General features: G+C 39.7%; 1 protein-coding gene across 1 annotated transcript; it reads right to left on the bottom strand.

Moving 5' to 3' along the window:
* Window positions 1–3,995: 3,995 nt before the first annotated feature.
* LOC145449722 (muscarinic acetylcholine receptor M2-like) lies at window positions 3,996–18,567 on the bottom strand. The gene is made up of 5 exons (XM_080328143.1): window positions 17,840–18,567; window positions 15,368–15,479; window positions 11,344–11,584; window positions 7,475–7,741; window positions 3,996–5,197 (listed from the first exon to the last, which is right to left on the bottom strand). The coding sequence occupies exons 1-5, from the start codon at window positions 18,040–18,042 to the stop codon at window positions 4,293–4,295; spliced, it is 1,728 nt and encodes a 575-aa protein (XP_080184269.1). The 5' UTR covers window positions 18,043–18,567; the 3' UTR covers window positions 3,996–4,292.
* Between the last annotated feature and the right edge of the window lie 421 nt (window positions 18,568–18,988).

Here is an 18,988-nt window from a genome sequence, read left to right as displayed (position 1 = left end):
GAGTATGATTAGCACAGACGCGCGCTGATCTGGCATCTAGCATACGGCATTGAAGCGCGAAACCGATTTTGCGCAAAAGTTGGTATTGCACTGCGTTAATTTTAAAGGTGTTCCATCAAGAGATGGGTGACGAAATTTTGTATGGTACACCTTAATGATATCATCAAACACTGTGCCAAGTTTCAAGGTGGGCACTCAATTATTAAGCCAGAAATTCGTTCAGCGAAAATGAGTATGATTAGCACAGACGCGCGCTGATCTGGCATCTGGCATACGGTATTGAAGCGCGAAACCGATTTTGCGCAAAAGTTGGTATTGCACTGCGTTAATTTTAAAGGTGTTCCATCAGGCGATGGGTGATGAAATTTTGTATGGTACACCTCAATGATATCATCAAACACTGTGCCAAGTTTCAAGGTGGGCACTCAATGATTAAGCCAGAAATTCGTTTAGCGAAAATGAGTATGATTAGCACAGACGCAGTCTGATCTGGCATCTACTACACGGTATTGTAGCGCGTGAGTGTGCGCGCGTGCAATACTTTATTATTTTCCGAGGCTGGATTTCCGAGGCTGCGATCCCCTTTGGTCTTCACTACACAGTGCGCACAGATAAGTGCGATATTCAAAACTACCAGCTCAGTAGCGCCACCAGAGATGTACGGATTTCATATCTTCAGATCGAAATCTTTCTCAGGATTTGAAGTTCACAAGCTCGCAGTTGATAATATCCAATACGGGAGTCGACATATGCCGCCAGATCACACAAAATGATAAGCGGACAGCTGGCAACTATTATCGCTCGAAAAAAACTCTCATCCCAGCACCAATTATTCTACATCAGGGTCACCAACCTTTTTGCAACCAAGAGCTACTTCCTGGGTACTGATTGAAGCGACGGCTACAATTTACTTCCGTCGTTTAGCCGTACCAGACTGAATTACCGCTTTAATATTCATAGCAGTGGGCACCAATGTTCCCTCTAATTTTGACGAGTCTGCGCACACTCCCCAACTCAATGCGCAGACCTTTGGACAGGAGTGTAAAAAAGTAATATTTGCTGAATTTCTTCCAACAAATAAAATTCTTCGTCCTTCGCGCTATCTTCTGAAGATACTTTGTAAATACATCCAATAAGCGAGACTACTATTTGATCATGAAAATGTGCCGACCTTTTGCATTACATGTATGGTGTGTTTCATGATAAGATTTGTTTAACAGTACAGTTTCTCTGGAAAGTTCTAACTTGCGCGGGTAACACTCAGGTAAGCTAGGGAAAAGGAACTATCCGTACTGCCAATTTTTATAATAATATTTTTTTAATATAAAAACATAATTCACAGATATGCAGTTCAACCAGTTCAAGATCAAATACCGCAATTTTCTTGTTGAAAAATACGGAAATAGGTATAATTTGTAATGACTGTGATGTAATACTGTTCCACTTGCTACACCTTCCTCTGTTGTCGTTGTTGTTGTTGTTGAAAAATACTGTCATGGTCCATGATTTGCATTGAGTGTGATGTAATACTCTTCCACTTGGTTCGTCTTCATTGTCCTTGCTTTGCTGCATATTTTTGCTGTGCACCCTGTGTATTGTATACCAGCAGTACTATGCTCGGATGCTAACTGCTGATTTTTCATGACTTTTATCTTTTGTTTATTTTTATGTCCATTGGTTAACTGTCATTATCGTTAGTATTGATCTTGCCATATTTACTCATTTATAACTCCGCTGGGTGGCGACTGAATCTAAGACCTACCGGTCCCCCGTCGTCTCCCAATCTATACCAATTTACATGTGTTTGTTGGTGAGATGAATAAAGCATACTGACTGACTGACACTGTATTCGCGATTGTGAAATAATTCCAAGTAAGTAAAGTATATTTCTAGCATCGCTCGTTCAGCGCAGTGACATACCGCTATGGAGATTAAGTCTAGGGGTGTGCATCGTGGGGAACTATAGTTAATATATCACCAACAGGTCGACCCTTTCCGCGCTGGTCACATGAATACATGCATAGTTTCGGCCACCATGCGGCTGCGCAAAGTTCGGTGCCAAAAAGATCGACCGCGATAAAAGTTTGACCCAAAATGACCGTTGCACGCTGGCTGAAGCCTTCGAAATTGATATACCCAGACGCCGACTAGTCCTTTCTTTACACGTTGGACCCCGCGAAAAAAATGCGACTCCCAGAGTAAAATATCTCTACCCGCGAATATGAATCATGTTTCACGGAACTGCGTTGCATAGACTACAACTACACCTTCTATTTCATACACGCCCGTAAATATGTAGCATACAAACATTAGAAATGCATTGATTTTGATGTGAGAGTGTTGGACCGCGAGATGCCAATAAAACTCAGAACTGGGTCGCGGTCTAAAAAGTTCAAGAGCCACTGATAGACGCTGTGGCTATCACTGGTCGACGATCGTGTCATTGTACTGTAGCCAACACTATATGTGCAGTCTGTATATAGAACAGCGCGTGTGGGGTCAGAATGTACGTCCAACAAATCACTGCTCAAAAGCTTCGTTTCCTAAACATAAAAGATATGCGGAAACTAGAAATTGCAAAGTTTATGTATCATGCAGTTCCACAACGGTCACTGCCCCGAAATTTCAATGACTTCTTTACCTCGGTATCCGCGAAAGCCGTGTCGTATAAAAGCTTTGAAGTGGGCCGCGTGCTACAAGTCGGTACAAATACCGAATAAAAAATATCGGCCTGGTGTAAAATGACTGTGACATCGAAGCACTCTAGGCCGAGGTGGATGTCAGTCTAAAAGACCGCAACTGCGCGTCGTTCGGCATCCTCCTATCTCTTCATTACATCGCATTGTAGGTACATTGTGTGTGTCTTGTTCATGCAGATGAAAATAACACTCAACGATTGTTATCTATCATTGACCAATGCAGTTGAAACACCATGAATATCAAACAAACAAACCTCGGTATCAAAAGTGCATTAGTCGACCTACGTCGTTCAGCTACCATATGATCGACGTAAAAGATCATCGCTCTATTAAATATGCCGGACCTCTGCAGTGCTGAACCGCGCATCTCGCCGGCTGTCTGACAGTCGTCGACCATGTTCATAACTCTTTCAGACCCAGCCCCCTCTATAGAGTGGGTGATTGTCTTCCGGCAATGCCCACGCCCACTCAATAGAGGGGGCGACATGAAGTTCACGATTCGGACGGCCGTCGATTTCGGCTTAAGGTGCAAATGATCCTTTAACATTTTCTTGTAATAATGTTATCGTAACTTTCGATAATATAGCTGTCACGGGGCATATTATATGAATGCAACATAGCAAGGTCGCCGATAATAGTTGTCAATCAAGCTGAAATATCATATAATTGTGAACTCATAATCAATAGTCAGATTTCATTGATAAACAAACAATGTAGTATGGTCGCATTGCGTAATCTCGTACTAAAGAATACCGTATCGCTGTGTGTGAGTACCGGCAAGATAGGAGCTTCAGGCAACAATCTAGCTTTGTTCACACTGAAGTCGAAATACAAACAATTTCTACTGAATCAATACTAGAGCCCTCAAGTTTACCGGACCGCGACTTGACATATCGATCTCGCCTTCCGACAGGACCGACACATGTCACCTATTTTCGTCGCATGCCTTTTATAGCCTACTATCTTATTTTTACTTATCATTCAGTGTGCACTGTGCATGTCTTTTTTAGGCCTAGGCCAGGTCTAGGTCGCAGTCTTGTAGTGTATTGAAATGATGAAATGGTTAACAATAAATGGAATTTAATACTACAGTAGGGCTCGCAAACGGACTGAGATTCTGAATGCGTAACTCCGCTCTGCGGCTTACCTGAACTTCTCTTTTTTTATTCATGGCGATCCACCGCAAGTGGCCAGTAGTATGGCTTTTGCAACAGACTGAAACTGAACCGTTTCAAGTTTTGGGCTAAACGGCTGCAGTAACCAGCATCATATACACAACACATGGCACATCAGCGCTGCTGAGAATCTCACGATTATTTTTTGACTTGAAAAATGAACTTGAACACACATCTATATGCGTTGACCTTTTCTTTAAAATATATAACATAATAAATTCCATTTTAATTGCAAAATAAATCAGAACTTCTAACAATGACCGCGTCGTAAAGAAAACCCGCATTTCCGACGGGCAACGTTAATGAATACTGTGATAAAGCATGTATAATGTATATGGCTCATGATAATACAGATATGTCGTACGCAAAATGTGCGAAGACGTAATAAAAAAACGCAATCAAAGTCCGAGTGAAACGCTCATAAACGCGCCCTCTGTACCAATGTCTTTCGGGAACTTCTTCCGCAGCACAGCAACACTTTGAACGTTTTTCTGAACTCGTGGCTGCATAAAGCGTAACATAGCGGGTTGATGGTCGAATTGAGATAGCACAAACAATACGATAGTTTGTATAGCGTGTCGTTAACGCAATCCTTACACAGTGACGAAATCAAGACTAAGATATTATAAGGAAGCCAAGTGACTACGAATACCAAGATAATAGTGATCAACATTCTAGCTGCTTTGTTGTCTTTATTAGACGCCATTTTGTTACGTAGGTTTCTAGAAGTGGTCGAAAATAGTGATGTTAGAATATCACTGCGCCGCCTGTTATTAGTAGGCTTTTCCACTGTCGGGTCGCTGCTCGATCGTTGCATTGCGAAACGGAGGCGCCTTTGTTTTGATGTGGGAATGGTTTGTGTAGTAATCTGTGTGCTGTTACTTCTAGGGATTTCTGTTGGCGTGGGGGTACGTTCTGCTGCACGTAACGGTAGTCCCTGTAAATCGAGAGTTTGCGATAAAGCCAGCGATATGAATGGTTGTTCCACGACAGCTGATTCGTCGCCAGTGTTTTCGCTGTATTGTGATGACGACGTTTTGTTCGAAATACTATCACAGTGCGTGCTGTTCTTCCTGGCGTATTTATCAACCGATAAATCGAAGAGTTCTGTATTTTTCGGGACTTTTTCCCCGTTTTTTAAAGAATCTCTGACGACGTACAATACTGCATCGCAGCCGTTGGTTTCATCCGCGAGACAAGGTTGCGTTTCAGCGTTTGGATCTTCCTCGAAATTGTTGAATCCGTTATTTTCTTGTACTGGTGCTAAGTCTGATGGGTCCGAGTCCCGAAATGATACTTTTCTCGGTTCTTTAATGTCTCCTTCTAGATGAGAGAAAATATCGTTGATATGTTTTGAGTAGTGATTCCCAAACTGTGTGCGGCGGCACCTTAGTGTGCCGCCACAGGTTCTCAGGTGTGTTGCGAATCTTTTTGTAATTTCGGAGAAAAAATAATAATAGTAATTTTAAATGAGGCATGCATGCTATCTTATGCGACTTGAAAGCGCTCTAACTGCTTCATGCGTGATAAATGAGCATATGTGACCATTTCAATGTAACCACTCACAACTATGCTGATATATGTCGAAGAAAGTCTTTAAATCGTCTTACGCTCCAAATGCATCAACTCATAAACAACAAACTACTCGTTAAAACATGAACACACCGCCTGAACTTCAACCTTCAGAGCATATACTGCAATAACACCTCTCGGGATATGTTGTTCACAACTTTAGATGGGTATAGTCCATTTGGAAGCATTGAATCAAACAGTCTTTCTGTAGAAGAACAGCTCATCGATTTACGAAACGCCTCACTTTTAAAATGTTGTTTCCACGAAAATGGATGCGTTATGGCTGTTTTCTTTCAAATCCCCTACCATGGGTGCAAAAGCAATCCAAATTTCACTGCCATGTGTATCTCCATGACTATGTGAACATAGCGCTCTTTGTTTTGACTGGAATTCGAAGGTGTAGACCAGTGGTTCCCAACGTGGGCGATATCGCCCCCCAGGGGCGATTTGGCGGTATAGGGGGGCGAAAATAACTAAGGGGGCGATAGGGGGGCGATGACGCGTTAAAACGGTTATATTGGAGTCGAGACCGTAACTACCGCACCCCAATCCCCCCAATTGGGGGTGGGGGGCCCGAAATCGAAGGAAGACCGAAATTATTTCGTGAATTAACATGAATGATAGAGTATTTTTCCAGAAATTCAGGCGACTTTTTCAAAAAAAATTCGCGCGATTTCATATTTTCATGTATCTTGATGTTGTGGTCCCCGTCACCCAACAAAAATACGCATGTTTTATGGAAATGGGAGACTTCGGCGAAGGCGATTGCCGCACCACGACGCACCAAGACATATGAAGTTATCTGCTACGTACCATGCGACTCCGAGAAGTGTGTCAGAAAGATCAGCAACGAGAAGACCTTAGCCGAAAAGGAATGCCCTTGTGCTGACCGAAAACTTCGATATTTACATATATGTTTAATTGTCCATAGGCGCCTCAATGGCTGGCATCGAATATTCCTGTTCTGGCGACCTTAACCCTACAGGACAAATGCCACCCCGCAAGGAAAAAAATATTTGCCAGTAAAGAAACACCGACATGCAATCATGTGCGTCTTTTAGTTTGGTACGTTTTGACGATTTCCATATTTTCTGACATAGCAGATATAGGAGGTCACGAAATAGCATCATGTAAAGAAGTCAATATAACAACGATTCCGCCCGAATATGTTTAATTATTATTTAGGGGTCCTACATTTTCCAACCTACCACATCGAACAAATTGACCGATTCAAACATGAATTATATACATTTGTCCCGCTTCGCGCGTTTAGGCGAAATACGGTGACTCACCAAACAGTATACATGAAATAGGGTATAGCTGATATGTAGCGACAAATAGCCCACTGGCTGAGGGGGGTCTGGGGTTTGGTTTATCACCCTATGGGGCCAAAGACCAAAGTTTTTTTATTCTGACGAAGTGCTGTTTTTCGGTTCCCAATATTTGGGGGGCGATGGTCGGTGTGGAGCTTCAAAAGGGGGCGATGAGTCGAAAAAGGTTGGGAACCACTGGTGTAGACGGTAGAGACTGCTTGCAATTGACCACGAAATGAAGGTAGCCTATATGTTAGTCATCAATGCTGCCTCGTTTCGGTCGTTGTTCGGTCGTATGTTCGCATAAATCAGCATGTAGCCATCGCATCACTACGTGTTTGTTTTCAAAGAGAAACTTTCTTGCAAGTGTGCCGCGAGTGTTTTATAATTTTTCTAGCGTGCCACAAGCCAAAAAAGGTTGGGAGCCACTGGTTTAGAGTGAGAAGATGAGTATGTTATGAATCCAAGGCCTTAGATATCACCCAAGAGTTTCACAGATTTTAGACACATAAATGAGTTGGACCTAGCTTAAACTCGATACTGAACAGTAAACACTACGATTTGGACTGGGACTCAACCCGTTTCTCCCAGACTCGGCGGTGAATGAAAATGAATCGACTTGACTCGAGTCAAAACTATCAAAGTCAAATTGATTTGTGACTCGATTGGTTACAATCCTGATTAAAGCCAATCAAAACGTAGACTAGAGAAGTACCTTTGCACGTCTCCTCATTCTTCTTCTGCGCGTACGCGATTATGGTACGCTGACAACTTTCCTTCTCCTTCACCGGAATTACTTTCCCGATAGTTTGAAACGCTTTTGTATATTCGAGATGTCTCTTGTTGGCGAGGTATACGCGCCAGTTGAGAAATATCATCACCATCGTAGGAACGTAGAAAGCCAGCAACGCGGTGATGAACGTGACGGTCGTGTTGGAAAAGATGAATTGAATGTAGCAATCGTTTGGAGGAACGGTACGACCTTACAGGGAAAGATGAACGACGAAGTTAACAAACTATAGCGACAATAGACACTGAGGGTAGCCTATATATACGATTATGTCCAGTCCAGAGGTGGTCATTAACGAGGTGCCAGACTTGGAAAACTATACATAATTCAAGCTGTCTAATTCGACTAATTAGAACGAACTGTCGGTAATCTAATTGTAATCTAATTTGTGAAACATTTGTTTGCTCTAATTCATATTCTAATCTAATTTGTGATTTGTTTCTATATGCTCTAATTTTAATTGTAATGTATAATATCTGGTTTTCGTGAAAATGCTACAGGAAAACTGCGTCTTCCAAAACTAGCCAAAAAAACTGTGGAGCTATAATTCTAATTCTACTGTAATTTGGAAAAACTTTGTAGCTGTAATTCTAATTCTAATCTAATTTGGAAAAGCGGAAAACTTTCTAGTTGGTCAATTCTGAGAAGTACTTCTACTTTTCCCGAATACTCAAGTAGTTTTAACCTAATTGTACTGATTACTTGTGTGATTTGGAGTGACTAATAGTATGGTTTGGTGAAATTGAGTGTCTGAGTCATTCGAATCAGACTCGAGTGTTCGGGTATCACTGATTGTGACATCATCATAGTATGAAAGATGTGGAAAACTCAAATATGTACCTTTTGTGCGTCCACAAATAATATAATACCAGTTCTACATCACATTCAAGATAATTTGGTATTTTTTTGACCACACTTATTTCGTTGCACTTTGTGACAGTGCTGTGGGAGTGTGGGTTGATCACGTTTTCTCAGATATGTCATTTCCAGTAACGTTGTGTGTTTCCTATGTTGTGATACACCAATCGAGGTTCCAATGCTTCCACAGTGGAAAATAGTATCGAACCATCTTCTCGTTGATACATTAGCTATCAGTGGCAAGGATCGTATCATTTCAGCACCCGCAAAATCATATCGCACCGCGCGATTCAGATTCAAGATTTCGACATTATCACCATCTCGAGTGACTAGTAACTAATAAGTTTGATCTTTTAATATAGCGCAATACGCATGCCCCTATACTCAAATCCTTATGAGCTTATTATGGGGCTAGATAAGTCGGTCTGTACGTAAAAATGCACGAACGAATGCTTCGAGGGAGAGGAGAATCGATGTTGTACCCTAATATTACAACAGGGATGAATAGAATTTCTATAAATCATATACACATTATACAAATATGAATATATGATATATAGGTCAAAATAGGTTTACTTACATACATTCTGTTGAACGAATATCAACATGCCATCAAGATATACTGATTTGGGGTCGCTAAGCCTGCGCTTGTATTCTATTGCATGTTCAAATCACATTCGTGTGAAATGGCATGTTACCAAAATATAATGAATGGACACTATAGTTAGCCCTCAAGATCATAATAGTAGACATATCCACCTCGCCTACGGACATACATGCCGCGTTCATTTTCATCACTATTCTATTCAATTCTAGGCAACAGTTTTGCCTAAAATAATGATAGAATGATAAGCTATACGCCAGTGGTTCCCAACCTCTTTCATCTCGTGGCCCCCTTTGGCCGAAATGTGAGCCAAAATCCCCGCATAGGGGAAATGAGCCCGATGATCAAAAAGGGCATTTTTCCCCGTGAAAACACATGTTGACTGAAGAATAAGAAGGGCGCTACAGAGTGTTTGGTTCAAACAGAATATTAGCAACACTTTGACGACCTCCAAAACAATAGTCTTACGGTCTCAATCAACACAAATTCCTAAGGATCCACAGTTTAACTATAAGTTCTTATCATGCGATTCGTAGATGTGGCCGTGTTGAATAACGGCGAACGCAAAACATGTCCATTCTGTCGGCTTACCATGCACCATAATCGCTAATATAAGTGCTGTTAAAAATCAGTATGCATAAATTTACTAGTCGCACGAATTTTTTTCAAGTTTGTGTGTATGAATTAGGTCAATAATATTGGTACTTTCATGTATAGCATACACGTGATCAGATTTCCTGCTGGAGCTTATGGAAATGGTGTCTTCGAAGATTTAGGACACCCATGTCACACGGTTTAAGACTATTGATGAAGTTTCGGGTGGTTTCGCACTACTTCGTTGGAGCATTTTGTTATTTCGTGACCTCCGGTGAAGATTGTCGCTATAGGCTATACTCGAAAGATTCCAATTTCGTATTTCTTGACTGGGTGATGTGTTTTCTTCTTCGCGTCGCATTTGCACCGCGGGGCTCACATTTCAAGGGCAGGACTATTCGCTGCCATTATTTCGGAGCCGCGCAGTCGTATCAATATCACCTGTTTCGTCGAACATGTTTCGGTCATTTTTCCATTTTGAGTTTTCTAATCAAACTGAATCGCAGGAAGCGCGCCAATAAATATTTCAGGTTAAATGACTGTGCCCAAAAATAGTCTATTCACTGCTCAATCAAAAAAAATACAATGGAATTGGGGGTATGCACCCTTTCGTCCTCTTGCTATTAAATATTGCACAATAAATCAGTTCGTCACTTTCCGTTTTGGCAACATTGCACTCGATTTAGCATGTTTTTTATGGCTCGGGTAGCTGTTCACTAAAAATAAAACCAAGTTTACTCGCGATTTTTTTTTGACTTGAATCGATGACGTTGGAATGTTTTGTCACTATCTCCAAGATGTTGACTTGAAAATAAGATAAAAACTTTCACTAGGCCTAGTTGTGATAGATTCGGCGCGAAGTTTGCCCGCTTAGGAGAAATTTGCTTGATATAGGCCGTCGCTGACTCAACGAATTTGTCACGCGAACTGTACTTTTAGCGCACATCTAACTAGTTTGTTTTTTAAGGGGGAATTTGTATGTAGAGAAATTTCAAATAGCCTTTGAACATACTTCCAGTAAAAAAAACACTCAACAGTAACATTAAGTTCGGAAATAACTAGTTTACTGCTAGACTTGAAAAAATTATTACTATTATAAAGTAAAATTCCTCCTAAAAATGACAAAATTCCGACCAAGGGGGGAATTCCTCTCCAGTTGGGGACCGCTGACCTACACCAACCACATCAGCGAACCCATCATTCTAACCCCCTCTCGCATCGGGGTTTATGGGGCATAGTCGGGTTGTTCGGATATTTTTATCTTCAAATTTGACTGGCTACTGTTAGGCTGGCGACAAAACGCTGCACACGAAATTTGGCTCAATTCCAACGTGTAGAAGCTTTTAGAGTTTTTGGAAAGAAAAAATTTATAAAGTTTTCAAATTTTACTGGCAACCCCACAAACTTGTTAGGTTGTCTAAAAAAACGATGTATAGCAAATTTGGCTCAATTTCAACTAGTAGAAGTGAATTTACGGGGGTTAAAAAATTTGGATTTGAAAAAGATAGTATTGACTGTGATAAATTCTTTAATAATTTAGATTAGATCTACCCACCGTAAATACTATTATGGCAAATCCCAAATTTTGTACTCCAATACCTTCGCTTCTATACTGGTTGAAATTGAGCCAAATTTGGTGTGCATCGTTTTTTTAGCAGACCTAACAATTTTATCGAATAGCCGTTGAAATTTGAAGAATTAAAGTTCCTTTTGAACAACCCGTGGAACGTCCGTTTACCTTCAATGATTGGAGTTAAAATAATCGCCGGCGCCCACAAAACGAAGCTGACGATCCAAGCGCTCGCGATCCATGCGATAACCCAACTCTCCGTCCGTTTGACTCGATGCAGAAGCGGTTTAGTAATGCCACGATAACGGTCAACCGAGATGACCAGCAGATTCATGACTGATGCGTTAGAGGCCACGTAGTCCACTGTCAGCCAGAAATCGCACAGTATGGCCCCTTGCCTCCATTCTCCCTGCCAAGGTAACTGAGTTGTAAAACAGAACTACAATTGCACGGATAATTCTAGTTGTATAGTCAGACTAATCATGGCAAATGCCTGTAATATAATTTAAATCTAATTCGTGAAATATTTCTGAACTTCCATCTTAATTCTAATTTAATTTCTGGTTTTGCTGAAAATGCTACAGGATATCTGTATAGTGCGAAACGAGCCAAGCTTGCTGTGCACTAGGGCTGTTCAAAAATAACTTTCTTATTTCTGGATTCCAGCCGTTCACTGATAAAATTGTCAGGTTGCCCTAAAAAACGCTGCACACCAAATTTGGTTAATTCTAAAAAGTATAAGACTCCGCAGATCCAATTAAAATTTTTAATTTATGAGTGAAAATAAAAAAATCTGTCAACCCCATGAAATTGTTGACTTGTCTTCAAATACGATGCAAAACAAATTTGACTGAATTCCAGCTAGTAGAAGCGGAGTTATTTGAGCTTTTCGTTGATAATTCTAGGATAAATCATTGATTGGTGGATAATCCGAGAATTATCAACGAAAAGCTCAAATAACTCCGCTTCTACTAGCTGGAATATTTTCGCTCATAAATTAAAAATTTTAATTGGATCTGCGGAGTCTTATACATTTTAGAATTGAACCAAATTTGGTGTGCAGCGTTTTTTAGGGTAACCTGACAATTTAATCAGTGAATGGCTGAAATCCGGAAAAAAAGTTATTTTTGAACAGCCATTCTCGTGCTTATGAGGACGAACTCTGTTTTGATACGAAGCGAAGTTGATTTTTGTGACTTCTGAACATGCATTTCCTTCTGATTCGGATTCTGATTCAATTTGAAAAAAAATGCGTAACTATAATTCTAATTCTAAACTAATTTATAAAAAACTGAGAATATTCTAGCTGGTCCTTGTTTTGATACGAAGCGAACTTGATTTTTGTGACTTCTGAACATGCATTTCCTTCTGATTCGGATTCTGATTCAATTTGAAAAAAAAAATGCGTACCTATAATTCTAATTCTAAACTAATTTATAAAAAACTGAGAATATTCTAGCTGGTCAACTCTAAATTTGAAAACGAAAGGTAGCTAGTAACGAAGTACTTCTACTTTTTGAACTACTTCAAGTATATTTGTCTTACTTGCACTACTTACCAAAGTAGTTCTGATTTACACTACTTCTACTTGACAATTTTCAGCTTTTTAGGCAAAACTAGTTCTAAAATATACTTACTTTTTACTGAATCATGAATCGCTCTTTCTACTTCTACTTGAGCGGAAATTTACAATGTTACTTCTACTTTTGGGTACCGGCCATGAGTAGTTTGGACGACACATGCATGCTTATGTGACTGAACTCCGGATTTGTATGAACTGAACCAGATTTTTGTTGCATTTATGTATAATTACGAATGGAATTCAATTTCCGAGTTTTTGTGAATTCAGTAATTCTAATTCTAATCCGATTTGAAAAAAAATGTGTACTGATAACTATAATTATAACGTAATTTAGAGAAGCTGAAAATATTTTCGTTTTCCAACTCTGGATAAAAAAAAACGAAATACCCGCTGTCGGGTACAGTAGGGTTGTTCAAATATGACATTTTTTCCGGATTCCGGGATTCGCTGATTAATTTGTTGGGTTGCTTAAAAAAATGCTGCACACCAAATTTGGCTCGATTCCAACTGGTATATGTGAACGCCACACAAATTTGAAAAATTTGAATTTATCATCATTTTTTTATAATGAATTCCAAATGTTCAAACTCGAGTGGCGTTCACATATACCAGTTGGAATCGAGCCAAATTTTATCTGCAGCGTTTTTTTTTTGGCAACATAACAATGTAATCAGTGAAACCTGGAATCCGTTAAACATCCCTAGTGTACATCAACAGCCAAACGCAGCAGTTGGCTATCGTTCTCGGGCAAGCAACGGAAATTATAATTTTTCTCTGAGACAGGAATTCATACCATATCAGGATTTCTACTTGATTTTTTTCCTTCCAAATCGATACCTTCTCCCATTTTACAAGCGTTGACCACTACCGATATCACAAAATGAACCCAGGGCGTATAGCTAATCGAATCGCATAAAAACCCTAGTCAACTACGTGACGTCGTACTGTACACGAAAAACTATTCCGAAAACGATAAATTATGGATAGTAATTCCTGATTCATATCGTAACGCGGAAAGAACATAAAAAGTCAATCACCGACAAGGCAATTACGCAGTTTTATGGGAATATAAAATTCTGAATTATTAACGGAACATCTCAGAATCGATTAATATTCGCTGCCATACGTAACGTGGGTTTTAGATGTGATCGCGTAATTGGCGGCATGGGTGCAATCAGATACAGCACCAGTCACTATAACGGACCAACACTGCAAATAAACGGGTGTCAAACAGGTGTGTTTACGATATTTTCACAAGCATGATGTGCTGAGGTTTATATCATTCTATCAGCACCTTCTCGTGTGTATAAATCGACCTTTACAACCGTGCTAGTTTGTGTAAATGAGCCACAGTCGGCATTTCAAATGGAGATGTATCCCATGGGCGCAGTATACGGGTGACTGAATTCGAAGAAGTCTTGGAAATTGATTTAAATGCTGAATTATAATGAATAAATCGATTTTTTTTTACCTAAAAAAGAAAATTTTGACCTAAAAAATTAAAATTTTGACTTTTTTGACCTAAACAAAGCTGAATTTTGACCAAATTTCGACCCACTCTATGTAAAGTAGGTGTTTTCCCACATAATGTTATTATTGTACCACTTATTTTCATTTCTCGTTGGAAGTGGCTGCCCTAACAAAGTAGTTTGACCTGAAAAAATGTTTTTGACTTGGAAAAAGACAAATTTTTACATGAAAAAACTAGTATATACTTAACGAAATCAGGCCCTTTGAAGAATTCCAGAAGTTACAATACGCATGATGGTAGAAATAATGAAAATTTGTTGTAGTACCACGAGAGATACTCTCCAATATTCTTGGGTATAAAGTGTATGTCCTTACTAAGAAGCTTTGCCAAGAATGAAGAAAGAACGTTCAACAGCAGCAGTTGTTGGCTGACAACAGTCAAGTTGTGCGTACACTGCTGGTGACAAACCGTGTTGCTTCATTCTGACAATGGTGTCTACATCACAATTTTTCAGCTTGCGCTTCTTGAAATAAGAATGATGCAATGCCCGAGACGTCTTTCTTCAGTGGGGTTAGTACGTTGAGCATAACACCAAGTCAACCTATTTGTTTTATTTGACCGTTCGTGATTCACAATGAGCAGACAATGGGCCGTTTACAACGGTATGCCTATAAAGTAGGCTATAAGCCGTAAAATATCAAATGATAAGTTCACCGACGGTGCAAAATCCACGATACAGACGAAATGCAGACGTCAAAAAAGTTTTGACTTTGTAACAATTTTGAAAAATTTTGACCCAACGCTACAATTTTGACTACATTTTAACAAATTTTGACATATCAAAAAAATCTCCCTAATAACGAAATACTACAAAATCAAGTTCAATTAATAACAACTTGGATCACAGAAACAGTTGGAGTAGAATGAGATTACCGGCATTTCGCTCTAACTAATAAGTATAATTCGACAATTAGAATTATCTAGTTCTCCGATCCAAGTCTGGTGTCTGGCCTTCAACAGACCTAGCCTGTGGTAGGTCATAGGTGATGCCAAGGAGAAATTACAACAAAGAACGCTGACTGCATTAACACTATAATCTGGTAATACATCAGTATAGTGCAGCAACATTAGGATGTTACCTGTACAACATAGGCCGTGAACATATTCATAGATATAATTCCGATGATGAGGTCGGCGCAGGCTAGACTGAAAATGAAGTAGTTTGTCTTCGATCTTAAACGGGGGTTGACCCTGAAATAGGAGAACGCTGATCAGAATTCTGTGATTTTACTGCGCCGCAGAAATGCAATCTGCTGGTGTGTCGGTTCCATTGGCGTTAAAATTGCATTTTTAACGTTTTTACGAATAATTAGTATAGATAACTAACTAAGAATAGATTCGCATTTGCGCAACAGGCAACACGCGAATGCACTATCAGACTTGAAATCGGCATTGTTGTGCACAACCGAAATTCCGCAATAGGTCATCGTTATGGTGATGGAATTACGGCTCTCCGATTTTCCGAAGCAATGACAATTTTCGTCTTTAAAGGTGGATTTTTGGGGTGGTTGCGGTGCCATGACCAGATTATAATTGACATTTTCGGGTTCAGCACGACAGTAGCATTCGCTCAATATATATTTTTTCACAACAGTGAAATCACGTGTTACACATCTATAATCTACATCTTATAATTTTGGGGCGCGACGGAATTAGAGCGATATGATATAATATGTATGTAATATTTGTTGAAATTCTGGTAAACATGACGATGTGAAGTTTTGGCCAACATACGGATGGCAAAAGTGCGGTGTCAATAAGATCTGCGGTGATAAAACCTTGATAAAACCTTCCGTCCTCACAATATGAGTAGATAGTAGTAGAAATGCGACCCCCAGAGGAAAATATTGCGCCCCAATTTGAAAACGCGTGTCACAAAAAATGTTTCATAGTGCTGCGTTGCATACAAGTGTCGTCTGCGCGTTCGCTATATCATAAAAGCCCGTATAAAGGTGTAGCATATACTAATAGAGGTTTTGGGTAATGAGATGCTCCTGAACTCATATTTGGGTCGAGGACTGAAAAGTTTAAGAACCCCTGTTATAATAGAATAGCATTGATTGCCAAGGGATGCATGGAATAGTTGCGTAGAGTTATTGCCTTCCATGCTTTGAGGGGTCTATTAAGCCATGTCACCCCGAAATAACTGGATCCCATGAACGATGGGAACAACTATAAATTACAGAATGGAGACGGATTTTTCAGGGCGCCGACAAGCTCCCGAAAGAGACATCAAATTTACATCCATCATTCCCGAGTATGCTTGCTCGCGCACGATTCCAAAATGTGCACGAATAAATGGAATATACCCATCCTCGTATACGTTATATAGCTGTTACATCATGCGAGAGCGATTTTAAATAGACAGTTAAGGCTAGCTTTCATGCAACTTCCATTCATGCCATCGATTACCGTATGACGACTTGTTTGCGAAACGACTCGATAATATCCATTGGGGTCATCATCATGATCGGTATTGCGTATAACGTACCCCACCAAACCATTTCTTAGTACGGACCGAAACAGGCCTATATCGCAGACCTAGTGATCAGCCAAACATCGGAAATATCGCAGGCATTCCAATAGCAACGAGTCACCTTTTTGCGCAGCGATGGTTGCTTAATGACCGAGCACGTTTGGTTCGGGATAGTTTGTTATTGTTTGACCCGTTGCAATACCAAAGCTATATACCGACTCGTATTTTTTGTAATGAATGCGTAAGGTCAAGTACAACCGAATCAAACAATATTACCAGGCACCCGACGAAGAGTTGAACAATTGGAAAATTCCAATTTTAGCTACACATTTATATCCAGATTAGATTAGAATTGGAATTACTGAATTCTCAAAAACTTGGAGATTGAATTAATTTCTAATTACAGAAGAAGATACAACAAAATTCATGATGATTTCATATAAAATAGGAGTTCATTCACATAAGCACGAGAATCAAAAATGTCTGAACAGTTTGCACACCGAGATTGGGTCGTTTCGCACTGTACAGTTCTCCTGGATCGTTTACTGGAATCCAGAAATTTAGAATTATCAGAATTAATACAACACAGTTTTTTTAAATTAGATTATAATCACTGAATTCGCAGAATCTGAGATTGATTTAAATCCGAAGTTACACGAGAATGACAAATGACTGTACGTACAGTGTACACAGTGTACAGCAAGCTGGGCTCGTTTTGCACTAACAGTGCTCCTGTAGCATGTTTAGGAAAACCCGAAATTAGATTAGAATTAAAATGGTAGCATAGAAACATTTCACAAATTACATTAGAATTAGATTGCGGTCGTTTGCTCTTAATATTGTAATTAGAGAGCTAGAATTATCTATTTCTCCATGTATGATGCACAAGGAATGTTGCGTTACAGCGACGCAACACAACCATAAAACGTAACGGAATGTAGATTAACGCGATTAGCCGCGACGATACACAATTTCTAGCTGTAGGCAATTAAAAACGTAACGAATTCTTTTATCTGCACATGCCATGTTATCATGTAAACCACGCCGACATTTGAACTCAAAATAATCGCCCTACTTGAACGAGGCGATAACCAACACGTTCCCGACGATGGTGATCAGGCTGAGGAGGCTCGTGACGATGCAAATCGCGACAGCGGAATCTATGAGGCCTTCCCCGAAAGTGGGCGTGTTCCCGGAATCTGTGCGGTTGCATACTGGGAGATTAGTTCCGTTTCCGAAGCAATCGGCGGACAAATTCCCGGCGATTGATGCGTTCATGGCGGGCGGTGATGTATCTCGCGAACGACATCAAGACGCGGTTTACATTTAAAATAGTAGCCTGTAGAAATATGTGGGATATAAATTTACGCGGTCCTCATCAACAAAGCAAGGTGGCGATTGTAATTATAGTAACAAACAACGACGCATGTTTCTATATATAATATCCATTATATAGTCTGAGAGGTGGGCCTACGGAACTGCGACATACAATTGAATAAAATGTATTCTCGTATTGACACATGTCAGCAGTAATCGTCAGTAACTAGTACAGAGTTAGATATGACATTGTACATCAACAATCGTATCACCAATCAATTGTATATTGTACTTATGTTAACATGTTCATTAGGGCTCTTCAAAAAGGACTCTTTTTCTCAAATCGTACTGGCTACTTGATAAAATTGTTAGGTTACCTAATTTAAGCCTACACACCAAATTTGGTTCAATTCCAACGAGTAGCCGCATTGCTACAGGAGAAGAAAGTTTCTATTTATTATATAAAAATAAATAACAAAAAATTTAAAAAATTTCTGTTCACGCCATGAAAGTGTTAGATTGTCTACAGAAACGATGTTCACCAAATTTGGTTCAATTCCAAACAGTGTAAGCGGAGTTATTGCCGTCGAAAAATTTAGAATTGAATAAAATGGTATTTACGGTGGGCATCACTATAATAAATAATTAAAGAATCGGTCACCGTAAATACTATTTTATTCAGATGTAAGCGTCAGCAACTAGTTTAAAAGAACATTGTACGTCAACAACAATATCCCTGTAATTATCGAAATCATAAGCCGGTTCGGCTTTACCGAAAACTTGTATTATCTACGACGAAGATCAGCGATAAATCACCAGAAATGAAGTTTAACAAATACTTTTGATCTGTACCAGTGTACGTAATCCAGAACCTTGCGTTCCATAGCGATGATCGATGTCAAAATAT

The sequence above is a fragment of the Botryllus schlosseri genome, chromosome 11 (assembly GCF_051294905.1).
Source record: "Botryllus schlosseri isolate E-star chromosome 11, Bs_hap1, whole genome shotgun sequence".
NCBI classification, from domain to species: Eukaryota; Metazoa; Chordata; class Ascidiacea; order Stolidobranchia; family Styelidae; genus Botryllus; species Botryllus schlosseri.
The sequence above is the reverse complement of the archived record's forward strand: the minus strand, read 5'-3'. Positions and strand labels throughout refer to the sequence as shown.

Excerpts from the sequence above, each read along its gene's own strand:
- LOC145449722 (XM_080328143.1), bottom strand. The coding sequence starts at position 18,042 with ATGAACGCATCAATCGCCGGGAATTTGTCCGCCGATTGCTTCGGAAAC. Across the intron at positions 11,585-15,367 it reads TCACGGCCTATGTTGTACAG|GGAGAATGGAGGCAAGGGGC; the intron begins GTAACATCCTAA and ends TTACCTTGGCAG. Across the intron at positions 5,198-7,474 it reads GAATGAGGAGACGTGCAAAG|AAGGAGACATTAAAGAACCG; the intron begins GTACTTCTCTAG and ends TCTCTCATCTAG.